Below are 17,820 nucleotides of genomic sequence, written 5' to 3'. Positions count from 1 at the left end.
TTGGTTTAACTGTTGGGGAGAATGGAGTGGTTCCAAACAGGTGGAGGAATATTGTAGACAAAAGAGTTTGAGATTTGAAGATTAGTTCTAAGCAAATGAGGATGCCTGCAAGTCAAGCAGAGAGATCATGTAGGCTTCTGAGTTTAGCTTTTATGTTCATGAAGATGTTTGGGCTAGGACTGTAAACTTTAGAGTCACTCGTGGATAACCATGGGGTTAGCTCAGTCCTCCAAATAATTGAACATAAAGGACATTCAAGGTCTTAGGATTAGAAGCACTCAAGAAGGAGAAGCAGAGAAAGATCTTGAAAGGACATCTAAGAAGGCAGAAGAGTCTCATGCACTAGAAGCTAAGAGCGTGAAGTTAAGGGTGGGGGGCTCTCACTGTATGAACTTCTGCAGGTAGGTTAGAAAGATGGGGAGAGTCAGTTGACTGACAGTAGTTAGGTGTGTGGAGACTTGCTTTGAGAAGACAGTGAAGTAAAAAAGCAAGGAAGGACCATAGAGGGTACAGCACTTAGACCTTGGCTTGGTACAGCATCCACACTCGTATCATGTTAGCTCTGTCAATCTCTATTTGCCGATGTCTAAATTGGACATAATGATTTACCTGGAGCTGTAATGCATGCAGACGCTACTGAATGCACAAGTCAGATGTTAAAGCCAGCAACAACTGTATAAGTTATGATTGCAACCGTGGCTTGAAGTGTCTCTAGAGTAACACCTTCATTCAGGATGCACAATGAAGAGAACTTTGTTGTGATCTATAATTTGGGCAGTACTGGTGAGGGGTACTGTACTCAGAATCTAGCCTTAGTTGATGTTTGAGACAGGAACTATTTGCTGAGAGCCCAGATACTAGGTTCAGGTGATGGGGAAGGGATGGATCCAACAGAAGAGTAAGATGAGATATTGGTACGTTTAGGTAGATATACATCTAAGGAAGGTTCTAGAAAAAGTGGATTCTCAAATAGAAGTTTCTGGATAGGGAGAAATAGAATAAGACAGGAATGAAGCTTTGGGAAAGCAACGGGGGTTGGGGGGTTGGTTTGTACAAGATCATAAAAAAAAAGAAGCAGAAAGGCCCATAGTTTCAGATTGATAGATGGGCCTGTTCTAAGATTGGCTGGTGGCCTCCACCACAAAGACTAACTTGAGCCCATGGGGGTGTCTTCTCCAGCTACTGTGAGGAGATCCCCATAGAAGAGAATGAAGTGAATGACAGCTCATCCAAAAGTAGCATCGAGACCAAGCCTGATGCCAGCCCACAGCTGCCCAAGAAGTCCATCACCAACAGCACACTGACGTCTACGGGAAGCAGTGAAGCCCCTGTTTCGGTATGGGTGGTAAACTCTGGTCACATCCCTGTCCTGATTAGTGGCCAGTGTCTCCCAGCTTAATTAATCCCACAAGAGCCCCACGGGAGAAGGGAAGTGGAAAGGGGTCCCATTGTGGTCACCATGATGAAGGTAGCATCCTGGCATTCATGAGCGCTTACTGTTATGGTATATTCCAAAGGTTTAGAGCTAGATCTCAGCACTTGGGTTAGATGATTTGGTTTAATATATGAGATGAAAACTATTCTAAGTCTTCTAATAGTGTAGCTCTTGGTAGACTCCAAGTCAGCCTCTCTTTTTGGATATCTTTCCTGGTTTACTTTTTTCCTCATGCTTTGATCCAAAGTCAAAATCACACATAAATATGGAACTGTAGGACAGTATAGTGCTTATTCACCTATGTCGTAGATATTTGTTGAGTTCCTTTGCAATCTATTTTCCCACTATGCTAGAATTTATGGAGGCTATGAAAGTGTCTATGAGAACCTTTCTCCTCAGGAACACTGTTTTGAGAAGTCAAAACTTTCCTGAAGGAAAGAGGGTTAGGACATGTGTCCACGAGAAGAGGCTGGGTTCCTTGGGAAAGGACTCTCCGAAGAGGGAACCTTTTATCCCACATTTGGCCAGGCTAACCAGCCTTAGAATGAAGACATCGATGGCAAGCCTTCATTTTGTTTTACTGCTGAGATTAGCATTAAAATAGAATTGATTTCTTTCTGGTGCCAAAGGGAGAATGAAGCCCCAGACGTGCCCGTGAAGCCCTCTGAGCTGCTTAGGAAAAGGGTATTATTTACAGGCAGCCTGGCATTGTAGTAGCATAGTGGGAGTATAGCTCCAGAAAGGACCTAGAATGGGAGCACCACCCATAGATCAGTGTGCCGTTTGAATGGCATGAGTGCTAGTTCTGTGTACCTATCTATTACTGTGCACCTCAGCACAGTCCTAGCACCTAACATTAGCCCAGCTCCTGAGCAATGTAGCTGGGAATGGGATGATTGCTGGTCTCCCTTTGGAGAGATGATCCACAGAGGGGAACCCTGATGGGTTATTCTTGATTCCACTGCAGTTTGATGGCTTGCCGTTGGAGGAGGAGGTGATGGAGGGGGACGGGTCCCTAGAGAAGGAGCTTGCCATTGACAACATCATGGGGGAGAAGATCGAGATCATCGCCCCTGTGACCTCCCCTTCACTGGACTTCAATGACAATGAGGATATCCCCACCGAGCTCAGTGATTCTTCAGATACCCATGATGAAGGTGAGCCCCTGAATGCGGGTCTGGAGAACCCCCTTCACCTCTCCGTTTTGCAACATGTCTCGAGTCAAAAATCCAAGTTCTGGATCTCAGAGTGTCCCCCAGACCAAGCAGCTAAGGTCTCAGAGAAGAGAAGTGATGCAGGCAAAAGCATTCACAGTGAGCCATGAGCCCAGCCACCCTTCCCTTGGTGGTAGCAGCCACGTCAGACTCAGAGATATCGGTGTCCCAGGATGTCACCACAGCCTCCAATCTCCTCCTTGGTCACTGTCTGCTTCATCCTCTCTTCTGTACAGGAGAGGTCCAGGCCTTCTATGAGGACCTGAGTGGAAGACAGTATGTGAATGAGGTCTTCAACTTCAGCGTGGACAAACTCTATGACCTGCTGTTCACCAACTCACCCTTCCTGCGGGATTTCATGGAGCAGCGGCGTTTCTCTGGTCTGATCTGCGGGCTCATCTCTCCCTGACTGTTCATCCTCTTCTCTACTGTCCCTCTTTCTCCTTCCCCTTCTTTTTTTCCTACCTTTGTCCCTATACCATTCTTTTCCCCGGTGTCACAGGCTCCTTTGTCTGCCCTTATATAGTGCCAAAGATGATCTAGGTTACTCTGTCACTCTCTGTCTCTAGTAGTGAAGATTTTCATATGCCCTCTGTCAAACAGGCTCCAAAGATTCCCCAGTGAGCAGGCCCTGTCAGCTCTTTGCCCGCACAGGGCTCTGTGACTACTCCAGGGCAGCTGTTCTGCTCCTTGGGGGTACCTTCTGTATGAGTCTGTGTGCTGCATTGGCTCATTCAGTCCTTAGCTGTGCCATCTGTGAGTCTTAGGGTTCCTGGCTCTAACAAGTGAGGAATCTGAATTCCAGGGTATATTTATCTGCCTGTATAAAGTAGCCTAGGAGGGCTGAATGAGGATCCATATCTAGCACTCTGGGGGCTCCTGCGTCCATTCTCCCTCTCACTCCAGTTTTTCCCACAGCAAGGATGTAACATAGCCTGGCAGAGATGCCAGTCGTGCCCTCGGGGCAAAAGCTCTAGGCAACAGGGCACCCTCAGAAAGAGAGGCACCTTAAGGCCATGGGATGGGTCACACTCCCTGGGGATCCAATGGTCTTACCACAGTAACTTCAGTGTTGCCTGCACCCCCGCAGGTGGCCCCAAGACCTCCTGCCCCAGCCTCGGAACAGTCAGCATTCTGGAGCTCTGTGTAGAATTTCCGCAATGCCACAATGGGCCCCTTTCTGCTCCAACTCCACCTCCTCTCCATCACTTCCCCCAGCTTTCGAACTCCTCTTGGGCTTCCGGGGGAGGGGGTCTAGCAAGCAAGAGTCAGCATGGAATGAGGAGTTCAATGGAGAAATTCAGACAAACAGGGTTTGCTCTTCCCCACCTTCTCAATCTAGACCTTGTGTCTACCCTCAGATATCATCTTCCATCCATGGAAAAAGGAGGAGAATGGAAACCAGAGTCGAGTGATTCTCTACACTATCACCCTCACTAATCCTCTGGCTCCCAAAACAGCCACTGTCAGGGAGACACAGGTGAGTTGGAAAAAGAAAGAATCAAACGAGAGTGTGCTTGGAAATGCTGTCACATCATGAAGGATGAAAGTGCTACTTGGGAAGACGCCAATGGATCTAGGTTTGGTTATGTCTTGAGGCAGCATCACCCAGCTAACTGAGAAGCTGCCAACTCCAGGGATGTCACACTTTCCATCCAGGTGTCCAGGGGTGGGGTCATTTGGAAAGGCGGTGGTCCTACCTGGCTTCTCATCAGTTTCCATCCATGGTGCTTCCCTACCCACAGACCATGTACAAAGCGAGTCAGGAGAGTGAATGCTACGTGATAGATGCTGAAGTCCTCACCCACGATGTGCCATACCATGACTACTTCTACACCATCAATCGCTACACACTCACCAGAGTGGCCCGGAACAAGAGCAGACTCAGGTGTGCTGTGCAAAGGCTTGTGTCGGTGCAGTTGGGGAGACCATACCTTGGGGACAAGGGGAGGTAGAGTACTCTCTCCCTGTGTGTTCTCCCTGGAGCCTTCCTAGACTCCTTGCCTTCCTGTTCTGCCTGCCTGCCTTCTCCATCTTGTGTCCCTTTGAACACTGTGTCTTCTTTGGAAGGTCTTTACCAGGCCCTACTTTTGGGTTTTCTATGCTTTATGTAGAACTATGTAGTAACTTAAACTACATCTGTTGGGCTTTTTAGAATAACCCCCCAAAGATGGAGTTACGCTCATTTATCAGAAAGAATTACTTGATCAGTCATGCCCCAATATGTACTGAAGCTTACTTAGCCTTTAGCAATAGGACCCCGTTCACTGTGTTCCATGTCTTATGTGTTAGGATTGCCTATTGTTTCCATGGCAGTGAGCTCCTGGAGAGCAGGAATCTTGGTCTGGTACAACCAGCTTTCTGTCCTCAGCCTACTCATATCACAGTCAAATGAATAGTTAGCTCGGAATGTGATAATGCCTCCTCAGAGGAAGGGAGAGATATGGACCACATTAGAAGGAGTATGTAGAGGATGTACAATCAGCACACACACCCATTTGAAAACCATCATGGTTGGATGGCAGCTAAACCTTTGCAGGAGGTGCTAGTCCATCCTCTATGTGGGAAAATAGATGCTGGGTGGGAACGTAGGAAGGCTCCAAGCCTAGGGGAGGGGCAGGGCGGACTAGTGACAGATGTTCACACGCCCAAGGAAGAGGTGAAGAACTGAGCTTCCCTGTGGGAGGGTAGAGTGCATTGCTACTGCAAGAGCAGTGGGTGGTGATATGGCCAGTGGTCAGGAGAGAGAATACTCAGAGAAGTGATGATGAGGTCTTGTGTGTAGCATGGAGGCAAGGCAGGTGAGAAGACACTTGAAGTTGCAAGTGATGAGGCTCTAGTGTCCCTACTTGGACTTAAAAGGGGGTTGACCTTAGTTTATAAACTTTCTCTTGATTGGCTGGGAGGCTGTAGAGCCTACACTGTACCTGCCCCTGTCCCGCCCCCCATACGTTCAAGGCAGTAGCAGCAAAGCAACATACTCTGCCCTTCTGTGCTTCTAAATCTGTTTTCTCCATGTGAATGACTGATCACGTCTTTAACGGCCTGCTCTTCAGGGTCTCCACAGAGCTCCGCTATCGAAAACAGCCCTGGGGGTTTGTGAAAACGTTCATCGAGAAGAACTTCTGGAGTGGACTGGAGGACTACTTCCGCCATTTAGGTGGGCGCCACAGTCCTCAAACCATCTAAATGGAAATGTTCCCTTGCTGGCCTGTGCAGCTGTTGGCCACCATTTGGGGGAATGGGAAGCATGGAGAATAAGGGGATCGCTGAGACCCTAAATTAGTTTAACCAGGTTCCTAATTCTGTTCCTGAAATGAGCATCAAGTTTGGTATGTCTGTGAATGTATCTTTCAAGAGGCTGTATGTAGCTTTGAGATCACTAAAGCGGGGCTGTGATTTCAATTTCACCTCCTCTCAAATGAACCTGAGATGTTGTGATATTGAGTCATTATGAGAAAGATCTGAGGGCATGTGTTTTAGCAAGCGTGTGATATGCCGTAAATTATATACATGGAGGTGCAGAGGTTTGGAATGCGATTTGGCTTCAAAAATACTTTGGCATGGGCCTTTCTGAGGGTCATCTTCCCCCTGACTGACCTCCCAGGGTCTGTAGTAGGAATATGGTACTAGTTTAAAGCTGCTTCTAGTGGACAGTATGTTGGGTTAAAGCCATAGGCCTCTGACATGGTCCTTTTGTGTCTGACAGAGACTGAGCTAACCAAAACAGAGAGTACCTACTTGGCTGAGATACACAGGCAGTCACCCAAGGAGAAGGCTAGCAAGTCTTCAGCAGTCCGGAGGAGGAAGCGTCCCCATGCCCACCTGCGGGTACCTCACCTGGAAGAGGTGATGAGTCCTGTCACCACACCCACTGATGAAGATGTGGGCCACAGGATCAAGCATGTGGCAGGTATGTTGCAGGTGGGGATGGTTGTGTAGATTGGGACTGTAGGATGAAGCTGCGTGCCTCTGTCACGGCACATGTCTGCGTGCTTGATTGATACCCTGCGTAGAACTTGTCACTTGTCCCTCACAGACCCACCAAGCCGCTCTCCAGGCGTGGGCTCCTTTTGTACATCTTCCTCTTCTCACTCCACCCTTTGAATTCTCACGTATATTCTCAATTGTGGAAACCTGGTCCTCCCTAAGGAACCTAGAGACTGATGGTGCTGGTGTTTTACAAACCATGCTTTGCACATGCACATGAGTTCATCAGAACTGCCTGGGGACTGGAGAACACCACTAGAGAACTCTACTGTTAGCATTTTAGATGTAATGGTTGTGATTAATGTCGCACTTAACTAGATGGACTAAGAAGTTACCTGTCTTGCCTTGACGTCATGTAGCTGATTATAAAGCCAGGACAGAGCTGCTGCCCCTGACCTGTCTTCACCAGCCAATTAATATCTTTATAGTCTAGGCACATAGCTCCGTTTTCTCATTTGTTCAGTAGTTATCTGACCAAAGCCTTGACCTTGCAGACTTTACCTCCTTGAGTTGCAGAGCTGACACTGTGATCACACGGTTGCTGCTAGCCTGCTGCATAGTTCCCCGGTGTTCTTGCCTGACTGGTGTCCTGTCTGTAGCACGAGGACGTGTGGAATTGGAGAGCATGACTGCCTATTTATTCTCTCACAGGGTCCACGCAGACACGGCACATCCCGGAGGACACTCCTGATGGTTTTCACCTACAAAGTGTGTCCAAGCTGCTGCTGGTTATCAGCTGTGTGTAAGAGACTTCAGGTTCCTCTCCCTCCTTGGCTCCAGCACTGTCCCTCCCCTGCCTGGTGCAGGGGAATCATCTTCACCTCCCAAGCATGAGCTTCCCCTTTTCCCCTTCCCTCCTCCTTGTTCCCTTGTCTTTCAGTCTTCGCTGGATCCGTTGCCCAGTCCTTTGGTATCCTTTCTGCTTCTCTGTGTCGTACTCAGCACTTCCTGTGTGTTAGCCTTCTAGGGGGAAAATGGCGTATACGGACAGTGTCTATGCCTTTTAGGAGCTCAGTGTCAAGTGGGTTAGAGAGGCAGGGTACTCAGAATCCATCCTCAAGATAAACGCTGACTGACACAGAGATGCTTCAGCATGTTTGAAGAGCCCATTAATTTATAAGAGGTCCTCTTGAGTGTCTGCCCTGTGCCCAGCATGAGAGCCCTACCCAGAGTCCTCACTGGCAGGGTAGCCAGACAAAATCAATGCTTCCAGTCCAGGGAGAGCAGATGCTTATTTCGATCTAGATGAATTATAATTAGCAGGACATTATAAAACCATAGGTTCGATAGCTCGCACACTAAGCTGAGCTAGGAAGATGAGAAGCCAAAAGAAAAGAAGGCCCAAGATAGGGAGAACACAGCTGTCTGGTGTGCGAGTCCTTGTCATCGGTGCCCAGGACATGCTCGACCATTTGCACAAGAGGCATTGAGAGCAGCTAAGGACAGATTTTCTGCTTGGCTCAGGGTACAGCCTGTCATCACTCCTGTGGCAGGGAATGATCTGTGAGAGTGTAGATGACACAGGTGGGCGTGTGGCACAGCCAAGTCCCACATGTGTGCTGTCCCTTCTTGACTTAGAGGGCTCCAGACCACCTCTAGGTCAGTTTTGCTCCTTTGGCCCTTCAGCACCTCTCCCTGAAGCATCCTTGGAGAGATGTTGTGAGGGCACATCCTTCCTCTCAGGACATTCTGGGGGAAGCTCACAAGCAGCACAGTTAGACCAGCCTTGCGGCAGTGAGGTGAATGGATGACAAACACCGGAAGCAGTGTGGGTGCTTAGAGTGATGTGCATCAGGGAGCCCACCAGACTGAGAGGACGGAATGGGGAGGAGAGATCACAGAGGGAAGGCTCAGTTACCCTTTAGTTCTGTCTCACAGGAAGTCCAGCTGCCTACAGGTACTACAGGCACTTGTGGCAACAGAAATTTGGACTGTGGCTGAAAGTTGTCAGAGAAGACATGCCAAAATCCCAAAGTGTCTGAGTTGCAGCAGGTTATCTAGCTGAGGAGGACAAGCCTTTGCTGATATGGACCTGGCCCTTAGAAGACAGAGTCAGACCATGGGTATAAATGAGACCGTCCATGCTGAGTGTAGCAGAAGTGCAGCCAGAGATTATCCTGTTGATTCTTTATAGGAGAAAGTCCATGGAAGATGAGAAGGGTTCCTGCTACTCTTGAGGGCATAGCATGAAAACATATGATAGCATCAGAAACCATGATATTATAAGAGTGAGGACAGAGACAACTATAAAAACTCCTCCTTAAAACACCATTGTAATGGAATTCATGTCTGATAAGAACCATACCAGGTACTAGACACTGGTAAATAAGAGATTATGACCTTGGTTAGTTCTATATTTACATGCTCTCTGCATCTCAGTTTTACTTCAATAGAGAAGGCCCATTCCAATGGACAAATCCCAGAGGTATCAGCTAACTGTGCACCTTTGTAAGGTTCCAGTAGTCACGCCTCCTGACTTGACACAGTGCAGCCCTGGCTGGGGTTCTGATAGCCTGCATTTAGAATACACTGACACAGCGCAGCTTACACGTGTCTGGCAGGCTCTCGGCAGTACCCACCCTCCGTGTGGTGACTCAGCCTGCCACCTCTTTGTCTCTATTTGGCATACTGGGGCGTCTTCCCTCAGACAGGACATGCCCTTTACTTAAAACATTCAAGATGGTAGACACAAACACGGATGTAAGGTGGTATGCTGTGCGGCACGTGCTGAGGAGGTGGGCATTCGGGTGATTCAGCCGTACTAACGCAGTTAGGCGATAGCCTTGACTGTTTGCATGGACAATGTAGGGTAGCCCCAGGGACTTGCAGCTGACAGATGAAGGGACACTTCCATCCATAGTGCTGGAGAAACATAAGGCCTCGGACATTACTGTGGGACCCTGAGTTTGAACAGTCTAAGACACAGTCTAAATCATGTATAATTTCTTTCCTTTGTTGCTCCCCCCACCCCGAGCCCCCACTTTCCACCTATGAATTGACTTCCCAATTTGGCCATCTTCTCTCTTCCTGGGCATACCTGCCCTTCCCAAATCCTTTCACATTAAGAACCAGCTCTTGACATGGGCCTACCGCTAAAGATTCTGTTCCTTTCTATTTTTAGAACAACCCCAGTAGGTTGAGTCTGATGTCCCTCATAAGAAAACAGTTTCAGGATAGATGGGAAACTTTGGGGAGTTAAAAAAAATATTGTAAGTGGTGCCCTCAGACTTTTATCCCCAGCTCTTCCTGTCTCTGGGTCTTCTCCCTTTCCCTCTATCCCATGAGCTTCCCCCCCCCCCCGAATGGCCTAGGCAGCCACTGATATGGAGAGAAGAGAATTTTCCCCAGCTTCTTGACTCTCCACTTCCCTGGGATCCTCCAACCTCCCATCCCTGTCATCCTTGCTCCTGCCTGCTTCTGATCCCTTCTGACAGTGCTAAGTCCAGGGAGAAGGACCCTGTAGCTTCGGGGGAGTTCCAGTACCTGTGGGGCTTATCAGTTCCTCCTTCAGTCTAGCCCTTCAGGTGTCGCATGACCTTGGGTTGATAGGGCCCTCTCTTGATTTAGTACCCATTACAAAGCTAAGCATCCGCAGCCACTTTCCCTCCATCCTTCCTTGCCTGGCCTCCTTGTCTGTTGTGCCTTTGCTGTGTGTGTGTGTGTGTGTGTGTGTTTCTTATAGATGTTCACTTTCTCTCTGTCTCCATTGAAGTGCATCCCCCTCCTTCCTCACACTCCCATTTCTAACCTCTGCCTCCTCCCCGTTTTTCTTCCTTGCTCCCATTAGGATCTGTTTCAGGTATCAGCTCTATGGCTCCTCCCTTTACCCTCAGTGCTTTCCCCCTCCCCCATGCCATCCTCCCTCAGGCGCCCAGAGTCAAGTGCCTGTGGCTTCCCTTCCAGAGCCTTCAATACGTTTGCTTATATCCCTCTCCATGGCCCTCTTGTTCTGTCACTGACCCCGTAGACTAGGTTGCTCTTCTTTCTCCAACCATTGCTACACACCCCTTCAGCTTCCTCACCCCGTCTCTGTCATGCTTGGGTCGGCCCAGCTGGTAGTCAATGTGGCCTCATGGGTAGGTGTGGGGAGATCCCTGGCCCAGATTCCTTCTCACTGGTCTTGCTTTTCCCTGTTTCTCTCCCAGTCTGGTGCTGCTGGTCGTCCTTAACATGATGCTCTTCTACAAGCTGTGGATGCTGGAATACACCACCCAGACCCTCACTGCCTGGCAGGGTCTCAGGCTCCAGGAAAGGTAACATGAGCCTGACTTCTTTGTTTCCACCTTAACCTCACACAGTTGTCTGGGACTGCTCCATTGCCTGCGCTCAAAGATACCCCCTTGAGATGAGCCTATGGTTCATCTCTACACATCTGTCCTTAGAGTTTCTGGGCAGTTGGGGCCCTGGGATAGTGAGCAGAAATGAAAGCACTTTGACGTGACTCTGTCCTTTGGGGTGTCAGTAGAGACCAGCCCACTGAGCCTAGCTGCAGTTGCTGGATACCTTCTTCTCCCCTTCAGGTTACCCCAGTCTCAGACAGAATGGGCCCAGCTATTAGAATCCCAACAGAAGTACCACGACACCGAGCTCCAGAAGTGGAGGGAAATCATCAAATCCTCAGTGATGCTCCTTGACCAGGTGAGACGCCCACCGTCCGTCATCTTTGGGAGCCTGAGCTCCTTTCTGTCAGTCCTGAGAGATGCCACCATATGCCGACAGCCTCCTCCTTTGTATGATTATTCCGGCCCTTCCAGCCCGTCCTCTGATCTGCTTTTAAAGCTGTTCCTCAATGAAGTATTAGAAACTTAGGAATTCCTCCAAAACAATAACTAAGAGGTACATAAATAGTCAGAAGGATGTAGGACAGACTCTTTCACAGAAAAAAAAAACCTATATAGTGATTTGTCTTCCCAGAGGATACGTATGTCAAAATTTCTCTGGCATTCAGCTGTTAAAGGTGCTTGCCACCAAACCTGGCAACCTGAGTTTTATCTCCAGGTGGAAAGAGAGACTTCTGCAAGTTGTCTTTTGACCTACACACACACACACACACACTCACCATGCATAGAAATGGGCCTTTTCCTACCTGAAGAGCAGATTTAGAAGAGCCAGAGAAATCAAAATAGTAGATGAGGCAGACAGACTGAGAGTTCTCAGTGCAGAAGGATGGAGATGCTACCCTGATATAAGAGAGTAGCTTACTTGAGCTGCTCTGTGATGATATCATTATAACACAGTAGCTTACTCGAGCTGCTCTGTGATGATGTCATTATAATACAATAGCTTACTCGAGCTGCTATGTGCTGAACCATTTGAAGATCCTCCAATTGAAGCTAACCCTTTTGAACCTCATCCCATGACCCCAAAGTATTAATTTTCTGTTACAAACCACCTTTCTCTCTGCTTAACACCACTGTATTTGTCTGGGAAGAACAGAATGGTTTTATTCCCAAGAAATATGAAGTTAAAGAACCCCTAAATGTCTGAGAGGCTGGGAGGAAAGGGCGGTTATGACTGTAGAAAGTTGATTTTGTTTCTGGACTTTCCAACTGGGTGAAATTGGAGTGAGGAAAGTTGGAAAACATCCAAGGCCAGGAGAAAGATAGGCAGAAAGTATCTTCAGGATAAAAGCCAAGTAAGTAATAGTTCAAGGTGGCTCCTTAGAGAAACTGGATGCTTGTAATTTGCTGATATACTAATAACTAAGCCCCAGATGTTCCCACATGCTGGACTGGCTGACCCCTTTCTATCTTAGGCTTAGGCCCCTGAGAACCTCCCGTTCTTTATAGACTTATCGTCTGTGGGCTCTGACATGGTCAGGGATGGGCCGCAGGTGGGTGTGGCAGCTGCAGCTCTGTGGAGACTCACTGAGAACACTGTCTTACAGATGAAGGACTCCCTTATCAATCTTCAGAATGGTATCAGGTCCCGAGACTACACAGCTGAGAGCGACGAGAAGAGGAACCGCTATCATTGACAAGGCAGGACCAGGGGTGGCTACAAGAGGCCTGTGCAATACATGTACATAGACCCTATAAATATATATAAATATATATATACAGAATATAAATATATATTATATACAGATTTTAAAAACAGAGATAATGCCTATGTACCAGGGAGAAGGAGCGGGAACTCCCGCCCCCTGTGCCGGCCAGAGCAGCGTTTCCCCTCCACGGTGGAGGGACCGAGGAGGGCAGGGACCACCTCTCAGCACCAACCTCCCCTGATCCTCCTCCCACTTTTCTGTTCCTCATTCCTTCCCTTGCCGGCCATTCTTGGCCCTTAGAAGGGGAATGTGGCTGAGCCAAAGTTTATGCCTGTGAAGACTTTTGTCGTCTTCAACATCGTTGTTTCAAGAGGGCATTGCTTAAGGTGCTTCATTTCCTAACCCCCTTTTAATTTGTCTCTAGAATAAGAGAACCTGTTTTCCTCCAACCGCACCCACCCCCACCCAGTGCTTCCCCAGGCCTTCCCTTGGGAACAGAAAGAATGGAGCAGGCAGGAGCCCCATTCAAAGTCCCTCAGGAGGCCATTGGTTAGGACCACACTGAAATCCAGGTGGCGAGGACTGTGACAGAGGCTGCGTTTGTAGGCCTGGGCTGCGGGGCTGCAGGCTCCTGAGCTCTGGCATCCTAAGGGAGTTCTTCCTCAGCCACGCTCCCCACTCCCACACACCTTCTTCTCTCCTGAGTAGGTTGTGGACCCAACAAGGGCTGGGAATCCCTTATTCACCCACTCCCTTTCTCTCTGGTCTTCTCCCAGGCTGGATCTGGGGGAAGGGTCACTTTTTAGTGCCTAAAATCCTGTTGTTTCTGTGTGCCCTAAGAGCACATTGTTTCTTAGCCAGGGTGGAGCCTTTTTGACCTTGTTTCAAAAACAAAACAACAACCTCTCAGTGGAAGCAAGTCAGGTCTGTGGCTCTAATTCTTTCTCTTTGATCTGTGAGTTTGATGTCCAGGATAAGTCAGGGTATCCTAGTCCCTCAGGGCTTTGGGAGACAGAGAACGATCTAGAAACATGGATTGCAGGGCTAGCCCAGAATCCTATGTGAGGAGTGAGCATAGTCGCCAAGCCACTTAGAGGGCTAACAGCATCATTAACTCTTGGTAAGGAACCAGCATTAGCAATAGAGGCAGCTCTGTGCCACTGTGTGTCACTAAAGGGAGGATTTGGCATAGATGCATATGTTTGGTCAGGAAAAGACCAACTAGAACCCGGCCCCCACAGAGGCCACCTCAGTTCTAAGTTTCTCAGGTTTGGTAGTGGGTTTCTGAAGGTATGTGTACAAATCTCTTTATCGTCTTTGGCCCTAGTGAGATAGAAAGCCACCAAGAAATTAAAAGCAGATGCTACGTTGGGATCTTGAACCATCCAGGGCCTTCTTAATGTTAGCCCATCAGGACTCGGGTTTTATCTGATCTCAAGAGGTCCTTCTGGGCAGATCCATCACCCTCCCTTACAAGTGACTACTGCTTTTTCTTCCATCTGATGGTTCAAGGAATCCTGCCAGGCCCTGGCAGAGTTCTTAGAGATCCATGGTAGTAAAGATTGCTGCCAGGTTGGCATGAAAGCTTCTTTAAGCTTGCTGCTTTTCCAGGGCTTCTGAGGAAGGAAACCTGGATTTCCTAGAGCATTAGTACAGAGGAAGCAAGATGGCTCTGATTAGCTACACCAGAGAAAAAGTTACATTCTCCTCTTAGAATTGTCTGAACATTCCATTTTGGGTAGTGAAAGAAAGGCATCGATGTTTCATTGCCCTGAAGAAACAGGTGTTGGTATTTCTTGAATATTTCCAGATCATCTTCTGATGGAGGGAGGAGAAGGCTCCTATGGTTAGTGAGCGTTTCTAGCACTCTTCTGGGAAAGCAGGGGGAAGGAATGGATTCATTTGTTCCTCTGGAGTAGACAAGGCCCAAAGACCACTTGATTGTCATTTGGTTGTTTTGAGAGTTGCTGGTGACAGTCAAGTCCCAAGTCAAAGAAGGGAGGATGGTCCAGGGAGCTAGGCAGTTTCTTCTTGGAATAGCCAGAAGCATTCCCAGAAAGCTTTTTGAAAGCAAAATTGGAAATTCTCAGATTTATTGCATATGTAGTTCTTTACTAGGTTTAATTGTTAAGGTAACTGTGATCTTTTAAAACAATTTCAGAAGTGTTCATTGTGGGGGATGAGAGTTAGGGGACAAAATAAAGTAACAGAAGTGGCCCTAACCACCGAGAACTGCTGTTCGTTGACCTGCAGTATCATTTAGAGGAGGAGAGCACCTAATTTGTCCTGTCATCCAGTGAACCCAGATGATATATGTAAATGAAGAATAGCCCCCAAGAATGATGGCTTTCTTGTGCGTTCCTTCTGTCTTAGCATTAGCTTGGGTTTTTACACCTGGAAGAAACCAAAATATCAGTTTATTCTCAGAAAAAAAAAAATCTTTCTTTCCCTTCATCCATACTTTGTGAAAGGATTGGGAATTCACCCCCTGCAGCCAAAGTACCCTGGACAATAGCCTGGCAAGCAGCTCGTTGTCCACAGGAGGGCATGGAACCTAGCTGGCTTTTGGTTACTTCGTCCAGCTGGCAAGTTTTGTTCACTTATTGTAGATGTAAGTATAGTTTGATCTTCTGTGAGGATTTGTGTGGCAAGGTATTTGAATGTTTTTTTACTGCACTTTGAGAGATTTGGGCTTGAGTCCCTGGCCATGTTAGTGCAAAAGTCATGTGGCTTTAGATAAGTCCCTGACACCAAGCTTCCGGATCCAAGTGTTAACAGGAAAGAGCTGAAGTAAATGACCTTTAATGTGGTATCTAGGTTTGACCTTGATTTGGAGGGTAGGCCAGAGATGAGCGAGATGGGGAGTTTCCAGTCTTGGAAGATGTCCTTCCAGGGCAGATAAACTTTGTTCTTGGCTAGAAGGTCTTGGGGCTTCCAGTGGCAGGGACAGTCTTGCTCAGCATGAGCACGAGAACACTTCCTTCCTTCCTTTGGCATAGTTTTACATGGAATTGGTTTATGCTTAGAGGGTAACAGCAAGAAGAGCATCCTTTTGGCCCGAGCCCATCTTCCATCTCCAGGCACTGTGAATCCTTTCTACTATCCATACTCCTCACTGATGGAGGAGACGATCTGAAGAAGCCATTCCCAGTTCTAGAACTTCTGTTTTTCTCAGCCAAACCCCTGTCGCAATTTGAATAAATTATGAAACCATTGCTAAAATCCTTGGCTTGTGTTAGGGCACGGGCATCAAGGAGTGAGGAGCACCAGGGAACCTCAAGAGGAATTTGCCACAAGTGGATTCTCTACTTGTCCATAGCTCCTCCCCTATGCTGGCACTGGCTTACTCTTCTCATAGACTGCATCTGTTAGGATGAGGTGTTGGGGAAATGACTGGCAAAGGGAAGACACTTTCTGGACTATTTGTGCTCCCAGAAGGGTCCTTTCTGTGCCATACCATCCCACTTCTTAGCTCTGCAGGGCAGCCAAAGCCAGCCCTGGTCGTTAGGGCCAAGGAGAAATAGCAATCTTCTCTCTTCCCCCAGGTGGCAGGGCTGTGATGGCCCTTCCTACACACCTGGACTCTGCCTACCCACTCCAGGACTCTCTCCCTTCCCCCAACCCCATCCCCATATCTGAGCTATGGGGCAATCACTCCCATTTTACCTTTGCCATCCTTGACCTTCGTCCACCCCGATCCCACGCCCTTCCCCCCATCCTCCAGCAGGCTGGCCCCACTCCCTTCCATCTCCAAGTCTTCTTCCAGAGGATGCATTTGGATCCCAGAGGAGTGTTTTCTGGAAGACAATCTTTCAACATCCCTACATTCCTGATACGAAGCAGGAATTTGCACATGGTGTAGAGAGCTCCCTCTCCCGCCTCTCTGCCCAGCCTTGTTACCTCACTCCTGCTCCAGCCATTGTGATGGGCTCAGCCAGCTCCCTGTTCTGATGTGCCCTGCAACAACAGCTCAGGGGTCTTGTGACTTGGAGAGGTCCTCAGCAGGCCTGGGAGCCCGGATTGGAGCCTTGGCTGCCGTTGAGAAGCACTTACCTGCCAAGATTTGCTGATGCCAGACGATCTACCCCAGCATGTGAATGCATAATGGACATTGCCATCTCTGCCCTTTGGTCCTCCTTGCTTCTCTCCATACAATCAGACACCTCCGAAGCAAAATGGCGGCCCTTGCTCCAGGCAGGACATCAGACTGTCTGGGGAGTTGGCCCTGGGCTTCTGTGTTGTGCGCAGAGACTGCACAGTAAAACAGTCACTTTTGCCAACAAGAATGTGTGGCGCCCCACATCTCCATACCTTGCACTCTAGGGCCAGACCACTCTCTGTATGGACCAGACCATCTTCCCAAACCCATGGTGCTTTCCCCCCCCGACCCCACTCAACCTACATTCTGAGGTGGGGAGGGATGGATCAGAGGCCATAGTGGCCCCCTGGGTAATCCTGACATGGGGTAGAGTCGGGTGAGGCAGAGGGAGCAGCACCCAACACCTGCACTGGGCCACAAGTGGGAAAGAACACGGGTTGGTTGCAGTTGAGTTGTCTGGCCGTCTGTATTTGGATCTTTAACTGTACTTTGCCTGGCGCTGTGCGCAAGGTCTGAAACCTTATTGCTAGTACCTAGAAACACACAAGGCTATCCAGCCAAATCTTAATGTAAAGTAGCTAGAGCCATGGAAGTCCAGTATGAATTAAAGGAAAAAAAAGTATTGAATTACAAATAATAAATGGTGTGTGTGTGTGCTTATTGCTTGGTCCATCGGTGTTCTTCATCCCCAGTATTTCTGGTATCCTTAGATATGCTCACAGCAAGTCCCGAAGGCATGAGCATACTGAAGTGTGGCCCACACAGACCTCCCATTTCAGGAAGAGAGGTGGCATAACTAAATGCAATGGCTAAGTTTTTTATTTTGGTCTTGAATTTCTTTCTTTCTTTTCTTTTTCTTTCTTTCTTTTCTTTTTTTTTTGAATTTAACCCCTGTTGATTATTTCTTATTTTTGACATGCTTACAGAGGTTTACAACACATTGGGATTGAATCCGCCACTACCCTCTCTTAATCCCCTCCCAGATATGGTTGTTTCCACCTCCTTCCCTTCTGTCTTTTTTTAAACTTGTATGACTATGGGTAGAGGGGTTGTTTACTAAAGCACAAACAACTTCTTAGTGGCTACATCACTG

The 17,820-nt window shown here is 48.2% G+C and overlaps 1 protein-coding gene across 13 annotated transcripts in view; it reads left to right on the top strand.

Annotated features, from left to right (window-relative positions):
• Positions 1–17,368, top strand: part of Gramd1b (GRAM domain containing 1B) — a 169,499-nt gene extending 152,131 nt beyond the window's left edge. For 6 of the 13 annotated variants that reach the window (XM_029482062.1, XM_029482070.1, XM_029482072.1 and 3 more), the window contains 12 exons: positions 1,180–1,336; positions 2,403–2,592; positions 2,886–3,029; positions 4,011–4,129; positions 4,395–4,537; positions 5,706–5,809; positions 6,359–6,562; positions 7,291–7,381; positions 10,427–10,438; positions 10,785–10,892; positions 11,160–11,277; positions 12,527–17,364. In XM_029482062.1, the coding sequence (XP_029337922.1) occupies positions 1,180–1,336; positions 2,403–2,592; positions 2,886–3,029; positions 4,011–4,129; positions 4,395–4,537; positions 5,706–5,809; positions 6,359–6,562; positions 7,291–7,381; positions 10,427–10,438; positions 10,785–10,892; positions 11,160–11,277; positions 12,527–12,616 (1,480 nt within the window). In that variant the 3' untranslated portion in view covers positions 12,617–17,364. Of the gene's footprint in view, positions 1–1,179; positions 1,337–2,402; positions 2,593–2,885; positions 3,030–4,010; positions 4,130–4,394; positions 4,538–5,705; positions 5,810–6,358; positions 6,563–7,290; positions 7,382–10,426; positions 10,439–10,784; positions 10,893–11,159; positions 11,278–12,526 lie in introns of all 13 variants that reach the window. The other 7 variants (XM_021171296.2, XM_021171299.2, XM_029482067.1 and 4 more) reach the window with 3 other exon arrangements.
• The last annotated feature ends 452 nt before the right edge of the window (positions 17,369–17,820 follow it).

The sequence above is a fragment of the Mus caroli genome, chromosome 9, assembly GCF_900094665.2.
Source record: "Mus caroli chromosome 9, CAROLI_EIJ_v1.1, whole genome shotgun sequence".
NCBI lineage: Eukaryota > Metazoa > Chordata > Mammalia > Rodentia > Muridae > Mus > Mus caroli.
Note: the sequence above shows the minus strand (reverse complement) of the source record. Positions and strands in the feature narration are given on the sequence as shown.